Source organism: Diorhabda sublineata, chromosome 9 (genome assembly GCF_026230105.1).
Source record: "Diorhabda sublineata isolate icDioSubl1.1 chromosome 9, icDioSubl1.1, whole genome shotgun sequence".
Lineage (NCBI taxonomy): Eukaryota > Metazoa > Arthropoda > Insecta > Coleoptera > Chrysomelidae > Diorhabda > Diorhabda sublineata.
In genome coordinates, this window is record NC_079482.1 from 25,566,360 (window position 1) to 25,583,359 (window position 17,000).

Here is a 17,000-nt window from a genome sequence, read left to right on the forward strand (position 1 = left end):
AATTATCAAATGTCAAGATACTTGGTCTTTTTTTGTGCGTATTCCGAAATAAATTAACCAAAGGTGATGACGTTATGAATTTGATAATTTTTATTTATAGTGAGAATAATTTGAAATAATAACACTTCAATTTCTGATATATGAAAAAACTAATAAGTGAACATATAAGTGAGTATATTTCGTAATTGAACTACAGTGTGGTGTTTATTCATGACGTTATAATCACTAACCAGTTAAAGTGAAATATAATTCGAAACTTGGGTTATTTTAGACAAATGACATATATCCGTATTGATTGTAATTTTCATTTATAAAATATTTATGATTAAGATTGTTTTAAGGATAAACTTGTATCAAAAGCATTTTTAAAATGCCGTACGCTAACCAACCTTCTGTTCACATAACAGATTTAACCGACGATAATTGCAAGTTTTATATTGAAGACACAGATTTAAGGTATTATTCAATTATTGCATTTTTTATTGTTTATCCAATTTATTTTTTTAGTGTTGCGAATAGCATTCGCCGCGTCCTTATCGCTGAAACACCTACATTAGCCATAGATTGGGTAAAATTGGAAGCTAATTCAACAGTATTAAGTGACGAATTTTTAGCACATAGAATCGGTCTAATTCCTTTGGTTTCCGATGAAGTTGTACAAAGATTGCAGTACCCGAGGGTAAGTTTCATTAATAATTATATTTCTCTAATAGTTGAAGTAAATTATATTCTCAAGGATTGTGTATGTCTCGACTTCTGTCAAGAATGCAGTGTCGAATTTACCCTTGATGTTAAATGTACTGATGATCAAACCAGACACGTAACTACAGCTGATTTTAAATCGAGTGATCCGCGTGTAATACCGGCAACTTCAAAACATAGAGATGACGAATCTTCAGAATATGGAGAAACTGATGAAATTTTAATTATTAAGTTAAGAAAAGGGCAAGAACTGAAAGTTAGAGCTTACGCTAAGAAGGGCTTCGGTAAAGAACATGCTAAATGGAACCCAACTTGTGGTGTAGCTTTTGAATATGACCCCGATAACTCAATGAGACATACTTTATTTCCAAAACCTGACGAATGGCCCAAAAGCGAATATAGTGAATTGGAAGAAGATCAATGTAAGTTTTAAATGATTATTTTCACGTCTATTTATCTTTTATTTATTTTTAGATGAAGCTCCTTTTAACTGGGAATTGAAACCAAATAAATTTTTTTTCAATGTCGAAGCAGCAGGTTTATTGAGGCCTGAAAATAATGTTATTATGGGAGTTGCTATGCTCAAAGAGAAACTTTCCAATCTGCAAACTCAATTAAGTCATGAATTGACCAATGATGCTTTAGCAATTCCAATTTAATTCGTTTTAATAGAATCATACATAAAAAAATTGTTTTATTTATTTCTACCTCACTTTACCAACTTATCCTTCAAAATCCACCTATTTTCAAATGCACCTTTTTGAGGTTATTCATTTGAAAATACAAGTGTTCTATGCGCTCTAACTAGAGAAATTCCATTCATTTAGTCCAGCGCAACACGTAACACAGTGGTTAGATGCGTGTAAATGGTTTTTTTTGCGTATATCTGGACTGTCTGGTTATTTAGATCAATTTTATCTGAATAACAATATACTATAATAGAGTGTGTGTGATTTTTGACTCAAATTATAAGTTATTTTACACTAATTACAACACTGCACTAAGATATCACTTCTTACTCACTCTGACTTATATATGCTCTTCTAATAATTCTAGAGCACCGTAGATACTTTTTGAAATGTCTAGTAATAGACTACAAAAATATCTGGAATAATATTTCAACAATCGGTTACTGGATGGCGTCATATTAGAATTTCCACTACATTATGGCCGGCTTCGTTAGATGGCGTGCAGCTGTATACCTGTCACATTACATTATGGCCGGTGTTATGAATGTCGGAAGAAAGGTTAGGGTGATAATATTGAATAAAATACATTTTAACTGCACGTTTATTACAAGATGAAGGAAAATATCGACAGGGTTCGATTTATCTGCAAAGTATTCATTTTCATACAATAACACCACGCATAAATACACTTTAACGACAGTACAAACTTTTCGGCTAAAGCCGTTTACATATAAACCTAATTTTTTTGTACATCAGTCTCTTGAAAACTACTTTAACGAAGCTCAAAAACCAACGTCTACGACTTATTAAACCCTAACACAAATAGCTTATATTTTTTGTCTAAATAGCAGTCATCGAATAAGCTGCTCATTTCCACTTCTTAAACCATCCGAATAATTTCAAAAACGTTACGGGACAGTAATAAAATAAACCGAGACTATTGTCCCAAATTATATGTCATTGGGACTTCATACTAACTAATTTTCGACTTCTGGCGTGTACCTGAAATAAAACTCGGAATATATAACAAATGAAATGTAGTTATATAGCTATAAGAATACCTCTTTTCTCGTGTTGGTGTATTCAAACCATAAAACGTTCGGAATAAGTGTTGTATCCCTTAATAATAACAATTCTGATATACTCCAAGACACTATTTGGGGGAAGAGTGGAGCTAATACCAAATAAGTGAAAGCAAACCAAAAAGTTGCGAATAAAAAGCCCAATAAAGCTCCGTAAAGTACCTGTGACACCGTGTGATATTCCAAATATATTCGACTTATACTCACTAAAATAGCCATTGACAAAGTTGAAAAGAGTATTAAAAATTTGGATAGACTCTGTATTATGGTATTATTATTCATATGTTGCAATCTAAAATATAATAAAATTGATAATACTTACAAAATGAATAAAATAATAATTTACCTTATATAAACGAAATATATAACATATGTTGCAAAAAACCATACGTATTGTGCATGAGATGAAGGCATACCGTATTCTACATAAATTATATCCCTTCGGATTGGCCTAGCTTCGCATATTATATGCTTCAAAATGTAATTTAAAAGTTCGGATAATAACGTCCCCAAAAAAAAAGTTATCTAAAAACAATAATAAATCGTACACAAACGCGTAATTTAAATGTTAATACATACTGTGTGCAAATCCCTTCTAAATAGGATCAATGCTATGAATCCTGAACCAATTCCAAAAGGAGCTAAACTTATTAGAGCTAAAAATTTCCCAATAATATCTCCTGGAAATTAAATAATACTCATAATTTTAGAATAAACTTAAACATTTCAAATTTTCATTTACCTTTTGGATATTCTACTAAAGTTAAAGTAAGAGGCACCCACTCGACTTGGTCATTATTTATAGCAGTGTTTCCATCATCGCTAGCCATTTCGCATGATTATTTATTACACATTTAGAAGTTATTTTATTATTATTTACAGTGTATAATTTCGTTTACATTCAATACAACATATGCCTATACATAACCTACAAAACATCGAACGTCATCAACTAGAAATTAAACCACAAAACTGAACGTGTAGAAATTCGTCAGTCTACAGGTTAGAATTTTAACAAGAGTACACAATTTTGGTGTCGTTATTACATGTATTAATTGCTTTGCTTAATTTGTATTTTAAAAGTAAATTGGAGCAAAGAAGACAATTAGAACTCGAACTTATATCAAAAACATAACCTTAAAATGCGAAACTTCTGAGCTAAGCCATTTAAACTGTATACATTTATATCTATCGAACTAGATTTATGATCGCAACGGAAAAAGTATGAGGTTCGTTCCAGCCCATCAAAAAACCGCCCTTGGTCGATTCTGCGTTATTGTTATACAAACGATTCTGTTTTGTGTTCCAACCGACGTTGGAAGGGTATCGTTCGTAAACCGTCTCCAGGACGGTCTTTTCGATACTAAGTTGTTTGCAAATACTGTTACAAGCACCATACAAAGCCGGAGATTGCGCAGAAAATATCTATAAATGCTTCCAAAAATCGTTCCAAGAAAGGTAAGTACTTTTCAAGAACTCTTGTCACGCACCACCAAATATTTTACTATCGCCTCAGAAGATATTTTAATTTTACTTCAATGTAAATCGGCTAAGCAGTTCACTAGAAAATTAAGTAAATTATAACACTGGACTGGATTAAGGGAAACGAGAAAGATCGTGGTCGTGAACGTTATTATCGTGAGTGCTTAGTGGAATGTACCCTATATCGATCATTCAAATTGAACGCACCAATATTCACTTGTCATATTTGTCAATATTTTGGTGTGTTTTATAGGTTGGAATTCCCATTTCTTCAAATTTAGTTTGCTTAAATTTTATCTTTTATTCGAGATATGGAAAATTGAAAACACAATTATGATTTTATAGATTATCGTAACATTTAAATCTAAAAATTATGGCTGTGCCGTACGTATTACAAATACAAGAGGTTAAAAATTTATATCGAAACTGATAATATATACATATCTATTTTTAAATATATTTTAGGACGTTAAAAATGTGCATATAACAACTTTAAATGATCGCTTAGAAGATGAAACTACCCAAATAACATATTTACCACAAATAAAAGAGGTAACAACAGTTAAACTAATTATAGACTTGTTTACTAAATAATGTTTTAGATAGTAGTAATTATCAAATCACGTATTAGATTTCATTTGCGAATTTAATATTTTGTATTGTAGGAGTTACATAATATGCATTTAACTGATAAAACAACTTGCATTACTTACCTACCAAATGTTAGCACTGATTTACAAATACCAATGCCACTTCTGACTCCTTTAAAAGTGAATGGTCAAAATATTGTGAAATTTCAAATACAAAATAGTGCAGAATCTCACCGTAACTACGTATATCAAGTTGTTAATCCAAAGCAATTGAACCCACAGGTAAATAAACTTAAAAATTGCTGAATAAGTATGAGAGAAACTGTATGAAACTAGAAAACGTTATTATATATCAATAAATTGTGTGAGTTGCAATTATTACAGCAGTTATGGTGATTTATATGTTTAATGATAAAATTTTTTTAAGCCGATAGAAAAATTGAAAAAAGGTAGAAAGAAGAAGAAAATTGAAGAACCGCAAGAACAGAAAAAAGAACCGGCAAAAGTTCTGAAACCTGCTACCAGGACTAGATCTGGTAGAGTTGTGAGATTTCCAAAACACATAGAAAAGGTGATTATACTTTTTTGTATAAATAAATAAATACACAAATTACTGATAACTTTTAACTTATCCTCCTCGATATTGACAATTATATCAAGGAGTCTTTCACATTCTGCTACTAGCCAAATCCTTTCCATTTACCAGCCCATTCATAAATATTCCTTTACCAGGAAGACTATCAATGTCCTTCTATTCCATATGAAGTAGAAGGCACCTGCAGCTTTTGGTGATATAAATCACCTTGCAAACACTTCCAGCTAATTATTTCTTTTAGCTGAGCATTTTTCTCTTAAACTTCATCTCTACAGAAGGGGTTTGCAGCTTTTGGTAGCATAAAACATTTTTTAATTGCCTCCAGTTGATTTATTAGGTTAGCTGAACTGTGTCAACTCTATTTAGCACCATTTTGTTGTTATTAGTAGGTACATGAAGCTTCAGACGACATAAATCACTTTCAACAGCCTCCAGCTGTTGTTATTTGTGACTATCTATAGCTTTTGATGGCATAAATTACTTTTCATTAGCCTCCAATTGATTAATTTTGTTATTATAATAACCACATGTTTATTCTATGAAGCAACACTGACCTTTTATAGTCTAAGGTTACTATATTATTTGATATTTTAATTGTAAATAATAGAATTTTTGATTTAAATGACATATTGGATAATTCTGTTCCATTATGACCCATTAAACACCGTGCAAGATTTTTTCAGCTAATCAATGCTTAAAGATCAATTTTTTCTCAGGACTTTAAAAAAGTAGAAATCAAAGAATCCAAAAAGAGCAATCTTGAAGGCGACGTCGAAATCGAAACGTCGGATTTTACACAGTTTAAAGAAGAACCAGTGACGAAATGTACCAACATGCAACAATTGGACGTCCATCAACGTCCCAGGAGAATAGCGGCTCAATACCGTTGCCCGAAGTGTTTGAAAGCTTATATGGGCAAAACGAAAATGATACAACACATAAAAAAATATCCCGATCACGGACCGTTGCCGCAAAAAGAAAACAGTAGCGTTAATTTCGAGGTGTGGAATTACTTAGTGGATATTACTCAAAAATGTTCGACAGCACAGCGGGGTATCAAATTTTGTGAAGAGTTAACCAATTTGCTGCATAACGTTTTATTATTAACCAGTGCTCTTTTTAAAAAAGTGGAAGAGAACAAAAATTTCGTCGAAGTAGACAAAGTTTTAGGTGAGTTCTTACTTATAACAATCTATTCAAGCGAATATTAACTAGGTTAGGTTTAGTAACCTCAATCTAGATCAGTGGATTCCCAAAATGGTCCAGCTGCAACCCCAAGAAGCTCTACAACACGGATGTACTTGAATTTCTACAGTTATATTTGATTTTTTGGTAAAATTCGAAACTTATTGTGTTCCCCTTATTTTCCACGTTTGGAAACTAGTTAACAGATGCTAATAAATCTTCTTTCAGGAAACGCTATTGGCTTAACTCCTGGATTCTACACTTTCAATGACAGTGAATTATATAAAGACGTGACTGTTTTAAAGCTAATCACTACTACGGACTTTTTCAAACCAGTACATTTATCGAATACAGGTAAAGATAAAATCGAAAGTTCAGTAGTGGAGACACAAACTAGTGCTGTGAAAAAGGAAATCAACATACACAGTGAAACGAAAAATAATGTGTACTTCAATTCCCAGGAGGATTTAAGAAAATCCCCCGCGCCTCGTATTAATTTAGACTTGGAAGATATGAAAGAGAAAATAATTCCCATGGAATCAGATCCGGCGCCTACGGGGGATAAAGCGACAAAAGATGGCGTGGATAATATATCGAAAAGTTTGGAAGACGTTTACTTTACGGCCGAGGACGATTTGAGGAAACCACAGACTTTTTGTATACCGGAAATGGAACATAAAATTAATACTAATTTAGAAGATAAAGACGAAATAACTCAAATCGATTCCGAATTATTGTCCGATCATTCTCTGTTGCATTTGTCGAATATTCGGAGTACCGTTGATGATTTAATGCTAACTACTGTCGATCCCGGCGGGACTCTTCTGGATAATTTGACTAATTCCGATGAAGTCATGAATGTCGATCAATTCGTTAACGAGAGATTCAAAAAAATTACCGAACCTGATATGGAATTAACGACGCCATCGTTGAATTTAGAATTACCCGGTTTGGATTTGTTCCAGTTTCACACCACGTAATAATTTTTTTTTCTTATATACGTTTTTATAAAATTGTACATTAATTTAAGAATAATCATTTGGAAATTAAAATTAGACTGATTGAATAATTTTTGTTGTTTTTTTTTTGAAATTACCCCGTATATAAAATGATCACATGACTATAAAATGACAAAATGTAGAATTTAAAGTTACCTACAAATTATTTAACCTACTTAACAGGTAACTATATTGCCATTTACATTTTTAATTCACGTCTTGTGCGATAGATGGCAGGGTAAACAAATAGTAAAAGAATACGTAATTATCATTTCTGTACATAATTTATAATGATATATCATTGTATTAATGATTTTAACAAGCTTATTACGATTTTAAATACGAAAAATTAATAAACTAAAATTTTCGATTACTTTAACATGTAGAGCCATCTATTTATCACCTACACCTACCCTTTTAATAATTTTATAGTTACCTTCCTTATCATTTAATCCGGTAAGATCTGACATTATTTAAATTTACATATCGTTCAATAGAGAGCAGTAACGTCAAATAATACAGAAAACTTTTTAAATAATTTTATAGTTACCTTTCTTATCATCTAATCCAGGTGACAGGCGATTTTCATCAATAGAAAGTTTGTTATCACATTATATAAGGCTGTTCGGAAACTATAACACGAGTTCGGGTAGATCACGGATCTTAACACAGAACGAGACTTAGATAATAGTTTCCGAACGTCGAAACCATAGACAAATGAAACAATCAGTCAGCTGATCGAAATCAACCCACAGAACACTTAATTCATATTAGGTTTCAACTTGCTAATCTGAATGATTAAATGATAAATTCATGGTGGTATATATGACAGATATATATCATATACAGATTGTCTTTGTTAAAATAACGATTATTACGTGGCCTGTATTTTTGAGTGTGAATAATCAAATAAAACAATTTATTTTCACTTTCAAGCATTCGTTTATTTCAATTTAAACAATTATATCAAATGATAACAATACAGCATTGGTCTAATAACTAACAGTAAATAATATTTGTAACGGAATTTAGTGTTTTAAAATAGGCCATCTAAGGTAGCAAAAAAACCTTCAAGATGAATCATTAACAATTAATTTCAATATTTATTTAATGAAAATAATGAGAATCAAATAAATTCAAATGTACCTTACAAACAGACGCCATTATAGTTTGTACAACAATGACATTATTGATTTTTTGGGTAAAGGCGCTGAAATATTTAAAAATTTTTATTAAAGTATTATGTGTTTTTTTTTCTCAAATTACGATTGAATATTTTTACATAACTTAATAAATAATAACCGTGAAACGAGGATTTACGAATGCTGTTGACGTCACAATCGACCGCCACGACAACTGGGAGTGCAATTGAACAGGACCGGCGTGGCCCTAAATTATATCGACGAAATTTTGTTTTTGTTATAATTTATATTATTTCGTTGTCTATTATTGTTTTTGTATAACTAACCGTGGATATTTTGTTATTACATATACGGGGGTTGTTCGTTTTAAATCTTATAAATCAATGATTCACCTCGAAAGTTCAAGATAATACTGATGAAATGAATAGAATTATTGTACTACATTGGTTTCGATCTAATATTATTTAAAATCTATAAAATTATTCGGCTACCTATTCTAATCTTAAATTTAAGAGCATTATCTATATAATATAATAATTTTTTTTGTTCATAAATTGTTTTAGAAAATAAAAATTTCGTATTAAATTGAACCGAAGCCTAATGTTGGACATAATTTATTTCGCTGTTACTTTTAGGCTCTCAAAACATACAAATATTAGGAATGTATCATTACACTTTATCTAATTGGTTTTACGATAAAACCACGGAAGATATTTACAAGCCAAAAGTTGTCGATCTAAAGATGATTCTTTCCTAAAAAAATATATATATACAGGGAGCGAAATAAAAATTTCGTTCTCATATGCATCGTGTTTTAGTCCACGGGAATCCAGAGGCGGCTTAAGCCAAGCGGTAAATTTAATATTTTATGCGGAATCTATCAAGTAGAACGGGTAGAAGGTTTTTGGTTTTTTCCAAAATCAGGTATATCGAGAAGGATTAATTTAACCTATTCGGATATGTTACTTGTAATTTCCTGGGTCAGTTGTCGGTCAGTCGGTGTAATTATCGGCGTAGTGGTAGTATACAGCGTGTTTGAAACGAGTATCACTAACTTTTTCAGAAATTCCACCTCAATAATTTTCCTCGATCGTTTTAACGCAATATATTCAAACTTGACGGTACAGAAATCATCTTTAGATACCTCAACTCGTATATGAAAGCATTTTCCAACTATATTATACAATAAAAAGCTTGAATTATAAATATGATATGTTATTATATATTTTTCGTTTGGAGCCAGAAGTGGAAGTTGCATCGATTTTATTGGCTATAAATTTCAATCGAAATAACGATTCTATACAGCGTGTCGTAATAATAAAACGTAAAAAAATATTTGAAAATTCTAGAATTAGTCCGGTCAAATTAGACATTGCAGATAAAAAAATAATCGTCGATACCTTGGGTTTGTCATTATAAAGAAGATCCTAGAAGTTCTCAACCATTTCATGGGTGTCATTGAAGTCAAATGTCAAAATTTTCGGTTTTTTGGATTTTTCTTCCGAACGGTAAATTTTATCAAAACAATACATTAGATATAAATTGTAGATCATAAAATTATCTACAAAAACATCCCCCGTACTTTTTTTGCTAAAAATCATCATTTCGAAGATATGGCGATTTTAAAAAATGTTTTTGTTAAAATTTCGATTAATGACCTTGAGTAATATTTTTAGCACACATAAAAACTTATTTGTGTATCCAAATCGAGACTCTTGCAGGACGGACTCGTGATTAAAATTCAGTTTTGTGAAAAATTTTTTCATGCGAAATATCTATTTCGACCGGACTAAATTCTTAATGAAATATTTTAAACACCCTGTATCTCATAAACTAACAATTTCAAAAAAACAAAATGAAGGTTTTGAAATATTTTTTAACGATTCTTCTATTCAATGTAGATATTTAAAGACACCCTGTATAAATGTATTACTTGTCCTAATGAGAATAGCTCTCGGTCATATATTGGATACATATATAAAAAAAAATAAATCTATTTCAATATTGAATTTATAAACAACTTTATCTCTGCTATTGAACTAGACGTCAAAGTTTTTAGGTTACATTTCAATAAATGCATCAGTGTTGCCATTAATTCGGCGCAGTTGTTTTCATGGAAAATTCCACGAAATCTACAATTCAAATCCTCTCAAATACTGACTTGATCGTTAAATATATTTTCCGACGAAATACTTAATCATAATTAGAACTAATACTTCGAATAATATTATTGAATACACATCTATTACAAATCCAACAAATCGACGAAAATAGACAACACCGCACGAGATTTTATTATTTGAGCATAGGTCGACCGGAGCGTGACGTCACGGCCGGCATATTGTTCACATTCCAAATAAAGTTTGTGTGTGTTATTTAAAGTTATTTAAAAAGTGTTTCATTGATTGTGTTTTGTACCAGAAGGTATTTTTTACGAAATTTACCTACGAAAATCAGAAAAAATCAGATTAACGACATACTTTGTTTGGAAATTGGATCATTGACCTGCGCTAGCAATGGCGGTGTGTGACGTCATCATTCCCGTAGACTGTTGAAACAAAATGTACAGAGACGTACTTACTAATATTTGTTTAGTTTATTTAACATTAATTACTATAAAATTCACTTTATTATTCATTTTTTAATGATTCCTAATCGAATTTTCTATTTTTATATATTAATAGTCCAGTTAAATTAGACAAATGAGAGTATGAAAATACGCATGGAGCTAAAAATTGGTATGAATGAAAACTATTAACGATTCCGTATATGGAGAAATTTTTATTATTATATTTTATAGTCTCAAAAATGAATTTTTCGCGTTTTTTTTTGGAAAAACCGGTAAATTTTATCGGAAAATTAGATAAGACAAAAATTGTGCCACCGTTTTTGAGATACGGGGGTTTTAAAAGTTGAAATTCTAATAATAAACAAACGTTTTTCGGTTATAATTGGCACTATTGAAAACAGTCTATTATACGAGTAGGCCGAAGCAACTTTTACGAAAAAAACCGACATCAAAAGATTTTATAATGATTTTATTAAAAAAAAGTGCAGTTCCAGTTCAAAAATCGGATTTTTTTCTAATTTTCTCTAAAAATTTCATTCTCTACCCTACGCCGTTCTGGAACAAAGTAGAACACACCTAAAACGACTTGGAACAACCGCTAAAATCTAGCTGGAACAACTAATAATAATTAAACTATTTAATAGGGATTTATAAAAATTGAGGAGGCAGTTCCATTATCTGTCCATGAAACAAATTAGAACCAACCAGAACAGTTTTCGAAATTTCTGTAACTTCAAAGGGCGGTGCCAACTTCTTTGGGGTCTTTTATTCGAAATTCCGGGTGGTTTTCAACATAAACGCAAGAAAAAAGCAAAAAAGCAGTTTTTTAAAACTTTTCCGGAAATATTTTGAATGCCCAACGCGAATTTTGAGACAAAATATATTTAAAAGTGTAATTCTCTAGATTTGGTGTCATTTTTCCTTGATTTAGTCTGGTTGATTGGACCAAAATAACAAATTATTGAAAATTACGTTTCTGCTGGTGAAACAGTCAGTTTTTATTAACTCGCCACGACAAATTCCTGTTGCACATTTCGTTTTAAGTTAACGATAATTTCTTAATGTTGAAAAATGTAACCGAAAATTTTGTTTTTTCATAAGAACGATCAAAATCAGTATTTTTTTTGCCTTTTAACTGTTTCCTTCTTACCAAAATATATGGCACACATTTCCGGTTGAAAATAAACTACAATGGTTTGAAATACATATACAAAGTGCTATATAAATTTGTTTTACACTATCATTTATTCTACTCGATGATTTTTTTTCTTATTACGCTTTACTACAATATAATCAATTTGAAAAATTATCTAGCGTATCCTGCTAGAACAACATTGGTCAAATAGGTACAATTTTTCAAGATTTGTCATTCGATAACTTATTTCTAAGAAAAAAATCGAGTGATCCCATAAACTAAATACATATAAATATTTAATCGAACCTAACGATGATTTTATTAACAATATGGTGTGAAAAATAGGCCGATATATATTTAAATGACGAGGCTTTTTGGAAACTACGATCCTGGATCAGGTAGTTCAGGTAATTCCAAAGATATTTCTGTTTTTTTCCAAATTTAAAGCTCAACCAAAAAAAAAACTAACCAAAAATCATCTACTCCATTACATCTGGAATAGTTGGAATGCTAATTGATAATCTTCAGCGTTTAGAAGACGGATTAACTAAGCATGATGTCCATCAATTGAGATGTGAAGCAGTTTCTTTGAAACAAGATTTTGTAAAACAGTTTTTGCGTGATATAAGAACATAGAAGAAAAGTACTGATCTTGAACCTGATTCCTAAACTTGCTATGCCTAGTTGGCTCGCTCAAAATATATAGTACACAAGTTGAGAGGTTATAACTTGAATATTTTTATTTTATTGAATTTTTTAACTCAGCAGATTAATTTATCGAGTCATATAATTGAAGTTAAACTAATTATGGAATAAAATATTGAAATTTTATAACACGTACCAATGCAATTAACTTAAAACTCACAAAACCACACAGAAGACTGGCGGGAAGTTAGTTCTAGTTCATTTTCACTATTCACTTAGTTATAAACAATTTTCAACGATGCATTTCGAATTTTTATAACACTACAAATCATTTAACACATTTATATTCGATTATTTATCCGAAAATTTACGTAATTTTTAACACACACTACTAACAGATCATCTTTCGTCTACTTATGAGATAATGAAGTTTTTGACGGGGGTTCGATCAAGTAACCATAGCAACACGATTCTAATTGGTCAATATCGATCACATGCGTCAAATATTGATTGTAATGGCTGACGCGGTACGAATCAGACGATCAGGGTCGGCTTAAGGAATATAACTTGATAAGAATAAAATTATAATTTGTCGGATGGGAATCGTAGAAATAATAATTTATTGGATCACTCGTTAGATAATTACTTAACTACAAAAATAGTGGGACAAAAAAGTTCTGTGAAAAATAATTAAGAAAAATACAAAATACGGCAAACGTAATAATTAAAAAAAAAGGGATATTTATCTCATAATAAACAAAAGTTAAATAGTAGTTATTAAAATAATCATCGTAATTATAAAAATAAACATTTTTTGTCCCATTTCACACTATAATTAACATGTTAGTATATTTGGAGTTATCGTATAATTATTGAGATAACTCCGATCGCTAAGGGCTTGGTTACACGATGCGAAACCGTTATACCAGTTGACCACGCTTTATGTTACTGAATCATGTGAGAAAATGCGAGTAGGTCAAGATTTTTGGTTTTCCTATCACGTCGTAAGCAATTACTTCTTGCAGTATCTGTCTATTTATATCCAATATTATCATCTAATACAGTAGAAACCGTGTAAACAGGCCTTAACATTTAAATCAACAAGGTGCTAGTTTTATATTTCCGTTTATGATATTAAGATATTGTTAATAATTTACAAACTTTGCATATATACATTAAATATCAATTTGAACGGTCTAAATTGATGAAATCAATTGAATTTTATCAATATTTCTATAAAACGTGGCGACTAGTAGGATAATTGGTATATAAAATTAAATAATGTCAAGCCAATAATATGTCTATAACAATGATATATCGTCATTTTTTTCTCTGACACATTCATTCATTTTTTGCTAAAATAGCAATTCAGCTATCAGGTATTTCGATTATTTTGACGAACCACACACAACACAACACCAATTAGAATCATAACAATTAAAAATAAAATAAATAAAAAATTTTACGAGAATTTTGTTTTCTTGAACCCAATCCTGTAAACCACCATTTCATTTCATTGCCTGTTCGTATGTAATTCGATGGTATTGAAATAATTAAATGAGTCATCAGCATATGATTATACGTCGTTGAAAACATCGTTAATATTTGGCAACGCTACTTTCGCGGCTGCGTTATAGAAAAGAAATTTTGATAAAGTTAATAGTTTTTAAGATAATTGATAAATAATGATTCATGACGCAGAGAGACTGATGCAACGCATTAGACAGAGAGAGACGGCGATACTCAAAGATAAACGACGTATACTTTGAAAAGAATAGATGAAAAGTACCCAAATTTGAGACTTTTCTAACCTTCAAAAATCATATCTCTAAAAATATTAACGGCTACAAAAAATTACATCGTCAATAGAGCAATTTGTGTAAAAAATTTGAGGTGGAATAGTTTTCGATACTCATGCGCAGTTTCCTCCTGGACTACCATTTCTTTCTTTATTTAAAATTGTTATCATTGTTAAGACAGACAGGAAATTATCAAAATAATATCTAGATACGCTATGTTGTCAAATTTGAGTACACTTACGCTATACAATATTAAATGTAAAATCCTAATTTTAGGTTGTATTTGCACCATCATATGGATATGTATTAGTAGAACGCGGTGGGGATGACATACATTCAATAAGAAATAACGAGTTTCCTATATTTCAACGATTGGATACAACCGCAATTATTTCAATTTAAGTCTATGATTTAATTAAATTAAAATGCATCCTCGTATTTTCTTTATATTTGCGCTAAAAATCTTCACGTGAAATTTGAGACGATTCATTTGAGGTCATGACAGGTCATTAACATCGCGTAAAGGCAATAAACACAGTGATGCCAAACCTTCAATTTTTTTCCCTAAACTTATTTTAGAATATACTTAATTTCTACTAAAAACTCAAAACCTTATAAAATTTTCAATAAATCTATGATGATTTTTAATATTTATTATTGGAAATATAAAAATTATGGAATATTTGTATTTGAAATTATTATTTTTAGACTATTATTTTGAGCTGGTATTTGCTTTGAGCTTGTTCAATTAAACGAATAAATTCTTATTTAAAAAATTAGAAATTTTCTTACCAGAAAATAACAGAAGGAATACCCTTACAAATACTTTTTTCTAAATATAGAGAAAAAACTTCTATCTTGGCAACATTGTAAGTGTCTGTAGTGTTTTCAATATGGAAAAAGATTTTCAATATCCTCCGTCATTATGTTTTTTATCCATCATTTATTTTCTGAATTTCATAATAAAGTATCTATATTTGATATGATTCGTGATAGATACAATAAAAAAGTATGGATATTCAGGATTGTTGGTATGTATAAAAGATTTTGTCAAACGTTACGTTCAACGTGACGATAGCACACGCTTTCAATACAAATATCAGTTGGTAGGCCTGAATTTTTCCTATAACATTCTTTCAATTTGAAATATTCATGTTTCCATTTGTTGAAATTTCACAAACTCGTAATTGAGGTGGGAAAATTTTCGTTGAAAGCTCAATACGCTAAAACTATAACAGAGGCACTAGGGAACTATAAACTATACTATCCCTTAGATGTAAGAAATTTTCGTCAATCTATTAGCATACACCGCAAAATTATTATAAATATTTTGGTCTAGTTTTGCAAACTTCAAAAAATAAGTATCATTATAATTTCACAAAAAATTTTATTCGAGGTAAAAAATTCAAATTTAGATAATTTAGTCTACATTGTGCCCCGTATACATTCAATTAAGTAAAAAAAAGAAATTATTGTTACACATTTTTCAGTTGCTAATTCCCTTTATCCGTAACCTTAAGCACGGCGTCTATGACAGTCGGCCATCTTTTTGTTTTTGTACGTGTCTTGTGGCGATGAATAAAATTTTTTGTTTTTTCGACATATAAATAACCATAAAAGCTTCAATCCAAACAACAAAATTGATACTGATTACTGAATAATAAAAACAATTCCTTATCGTTCACAATTATTATATCTCCAAGTAAGATATGTCCAATTAAGTCATAAATGTTTTAACGCCCCTGAGATCTAGTACGAGACGCGTTAAATAACTTTTATAGAACGTAGGCCACTGAAAACAGTCCTCAATTATTCATCACAACATTAGCAGGAACATGAAAATATCGTTAAATTCGAAATTATTCAGTTAATGACAAACTGTATAATATAAAAACAAAATATCTTCTATAGACAAGAATATACACAAATATGTGTAGTTGGTTGCCGCGATTCGAAATTTATTAGAACTTTTTGTAAACTATGAACCTGGATCAGATAGATATCACCAATCAACTGATTCCGGAATCGTAGCGAACTTTTATGAAATCATCGAACGGTATTCAGACCACAAATCTAAACAACAATTAATTTAAAAGAATATTCACAGACATCAGCTGATCGCTTTCAGAGATTAGCACAAAGGATCCTATCACATCAGTAAGATTTATTCAGATCTACAACAAAAGTGATCCGAATTATTCTTCGAACAATCAGATTATGATCGGGTTAACCTGATCTATCCATAGATTAAGAAAAGCGCTAAATTCTATGGTAAGAATGAAAACTTCTCATATATTATTTGACAGTAATGTCGAAATGAAATTAGGTTAGTTTTTGGTTGTAATGAGTTAAAGCTTTTAAAAACAAGGTAAGAAATGATGATAAAT

The 17,000-nt window shown here is 30.5% G+C and overlaps 4 protein-coding genes across 6 annotated transcripts in view; 3 read left to right on the forward strand and 1 right to left on the reverse strand.

Moving 5' to 3' along the window:
* Positions 1 to 192: 192 nt before the first annotated feature.
* Positions 193 to 1,391, forward strand: LOC130448687 (DNA-directed RNA polymerase II subunit RPB3). The gene is made up of 4 exons (XM_056786159.1): positions 193 to 456; positions 508 to 679; positions 737 to 1,124; positions 1,177 to 1,391. Exons 1-4 carry the CDS (start codon positions 371 to 373, stop codon positions 1,359 to 1,361), a joined length of 831 nt encoding a protein of 276 aa, XP_056642137.1. The 5' UTR covers positions 193 to 370; the 3' UTR covers positions 1,362 to 1,391.
* A 583-nt stretch (positions 1,392 to 1,974) lies between these two features.
* Positions 1,975 to 3,726, reverse strand: LOC130448621 (dolichyldiphosphatase 1-like). Of its 2 annotated transcripts, XM_056786055.1 has the most exons (6): positions 3,610 to 3,726; positions 3,216 to 3,401; positions 3,053 to 3,153; positions 2,820 to 2,998; positions 2,453 to 2,765; positions 1,975 to 2,393 (listed from the first exon to the last, which is right to left on the reverse strand). In XM_056786055.1, the coding sequence occupies exons 2-6, from the start codon at positions 3,301 to 3,303 to the stop codon at positions 2,349 to 2,351; spliced, it is 726 nt and encodes a 241-aa protein (XP_056642033.1). In that variant the 5' UTR covers positions 3,304 to 3,401; positions 3,610 to 3,726; the 3' UTR covers positions 1,975 to 2,348. The 2 variants fall into 2 exon arrangements, with proteins under 2 accessions (XP_056642033.1, XP_056642032.1); XM_056786054.1 differs by having other exon boundaries at positions 3,216 to 3,619.
* Positions 3,727 to 4,174: 448 nt separating this feature from the next.
* LOC130448613 (uncharacterized) lies at positions 4,175 to 7,394 on the forward strand. 2 transcript variants are annotated; one of them, XM_056786044.1, is made up of 6 exons: positions 4,175 to 4,361; positions 4,421 to 4,507; positions 4,621 to 4,827; positions 4,973 to 5,116; positions 5,857 to 6,310; positions 6,554 to 7,394. In XM_056786044.1, exons 1-6 carry the CDS (start codon positions 4,329 to 4,331, stop codon positions 7,303 to 7,305), a joined length of 1,677 nt encoding a protein of 558 aa, XP_056642022.1. In that variant the 5' UTR covers positions 4,175 to 4,328; the 3' UTR covers positions 7,306 to 7,394. The 2 variants fall into 2 exon arrangements, with proteins under 2 accessions (XP_056642022.1, XP_056642023.1); XM_056786045.1 differs by having other exon boundaries at positions 4,219 to 4,339.
* Positions 7,395 to 8,247: 853 nt separating this feature from the next.
* LOC130448752 (uncharacterized) overlaps positions 8,248 to 17,000 on the forward strand; it is a 31,569-nt gene continuing 22,816 nt past the window's right edge. The window contains exon 1 of the transcript XR_008910373.1: positions 8,248 to 16,981. The gene's annotated coding sequence lies outside the window, so the exon portion shown is untranslated. The remainder of the gene's footprint in view (positions 16,982 to 17,000) is intronic.

Excerpts from the sequence above, each read along its gene's own strand:
- LOC130448613 (XM_056786044.1), top strand. The coding sequence starts at position 4,329 with ATGGCTGTGCCGTACGTATTACAAATACAAGAG. Across the intron at positions 4,508-4,620 it reads ATTTACCACAAATAAAAGAG|GAGTTACATAATATGCATTT; the intron begins GTAACAACAGTT and ends TTTGTATTGTAG. Across the intron at positions 4,828-4,972 it reads CAAAGCAATTGAACCCACAG|CCGATAGAAAAATTGAAAAA; the intron begins GTAAATAAACTT and ends AATTTTTTTAAG.
- LOC130448687 (XM_056786159.1), top strand. The coding sequence starts at position 371 with ATGCCGTACGCTAACCAACCTTCTGTTCACATAACAGATTTAACCGAC. Across the intron at positions 457-507 it reads ATTGAAGACACAGATTTAAG|TGTTGCGAATAGCATTCGCC; the intron begins GTATTATTCAAT and ends TTATTTTTTTAG. Across the intron at positions 1,125-1,176 it reads TGAATTGGAAGAAGATCAAT|ATGAAGCTCCTTTTAACTGG; the intron begins GTAAGTTTTAAA and ends ATTTATTTTTAG.
- LOC130448621 (XM_056786055.1), bottom strand. The coding sequence starts at position 3,303 with ATGGCTAGCGATGATGGAAACACTGCTATAAATAATGACCAAGTCGAG. Across the intron at positions 2,766-2,819 it reads ATATATTTCGTTTATATAAG|ATTGCAACATATGAATAATA; the intron begins GTAAATTATTAT and ends ATTATATTTTAG. Across the intron at positions 2,394-2,452 it reads ACACCAACACGAGAAAAGAG|GTACACGCCAGAAGTCGAAA; the intron begins GTATTCTTATAG and ends GTTTTATTTCAG.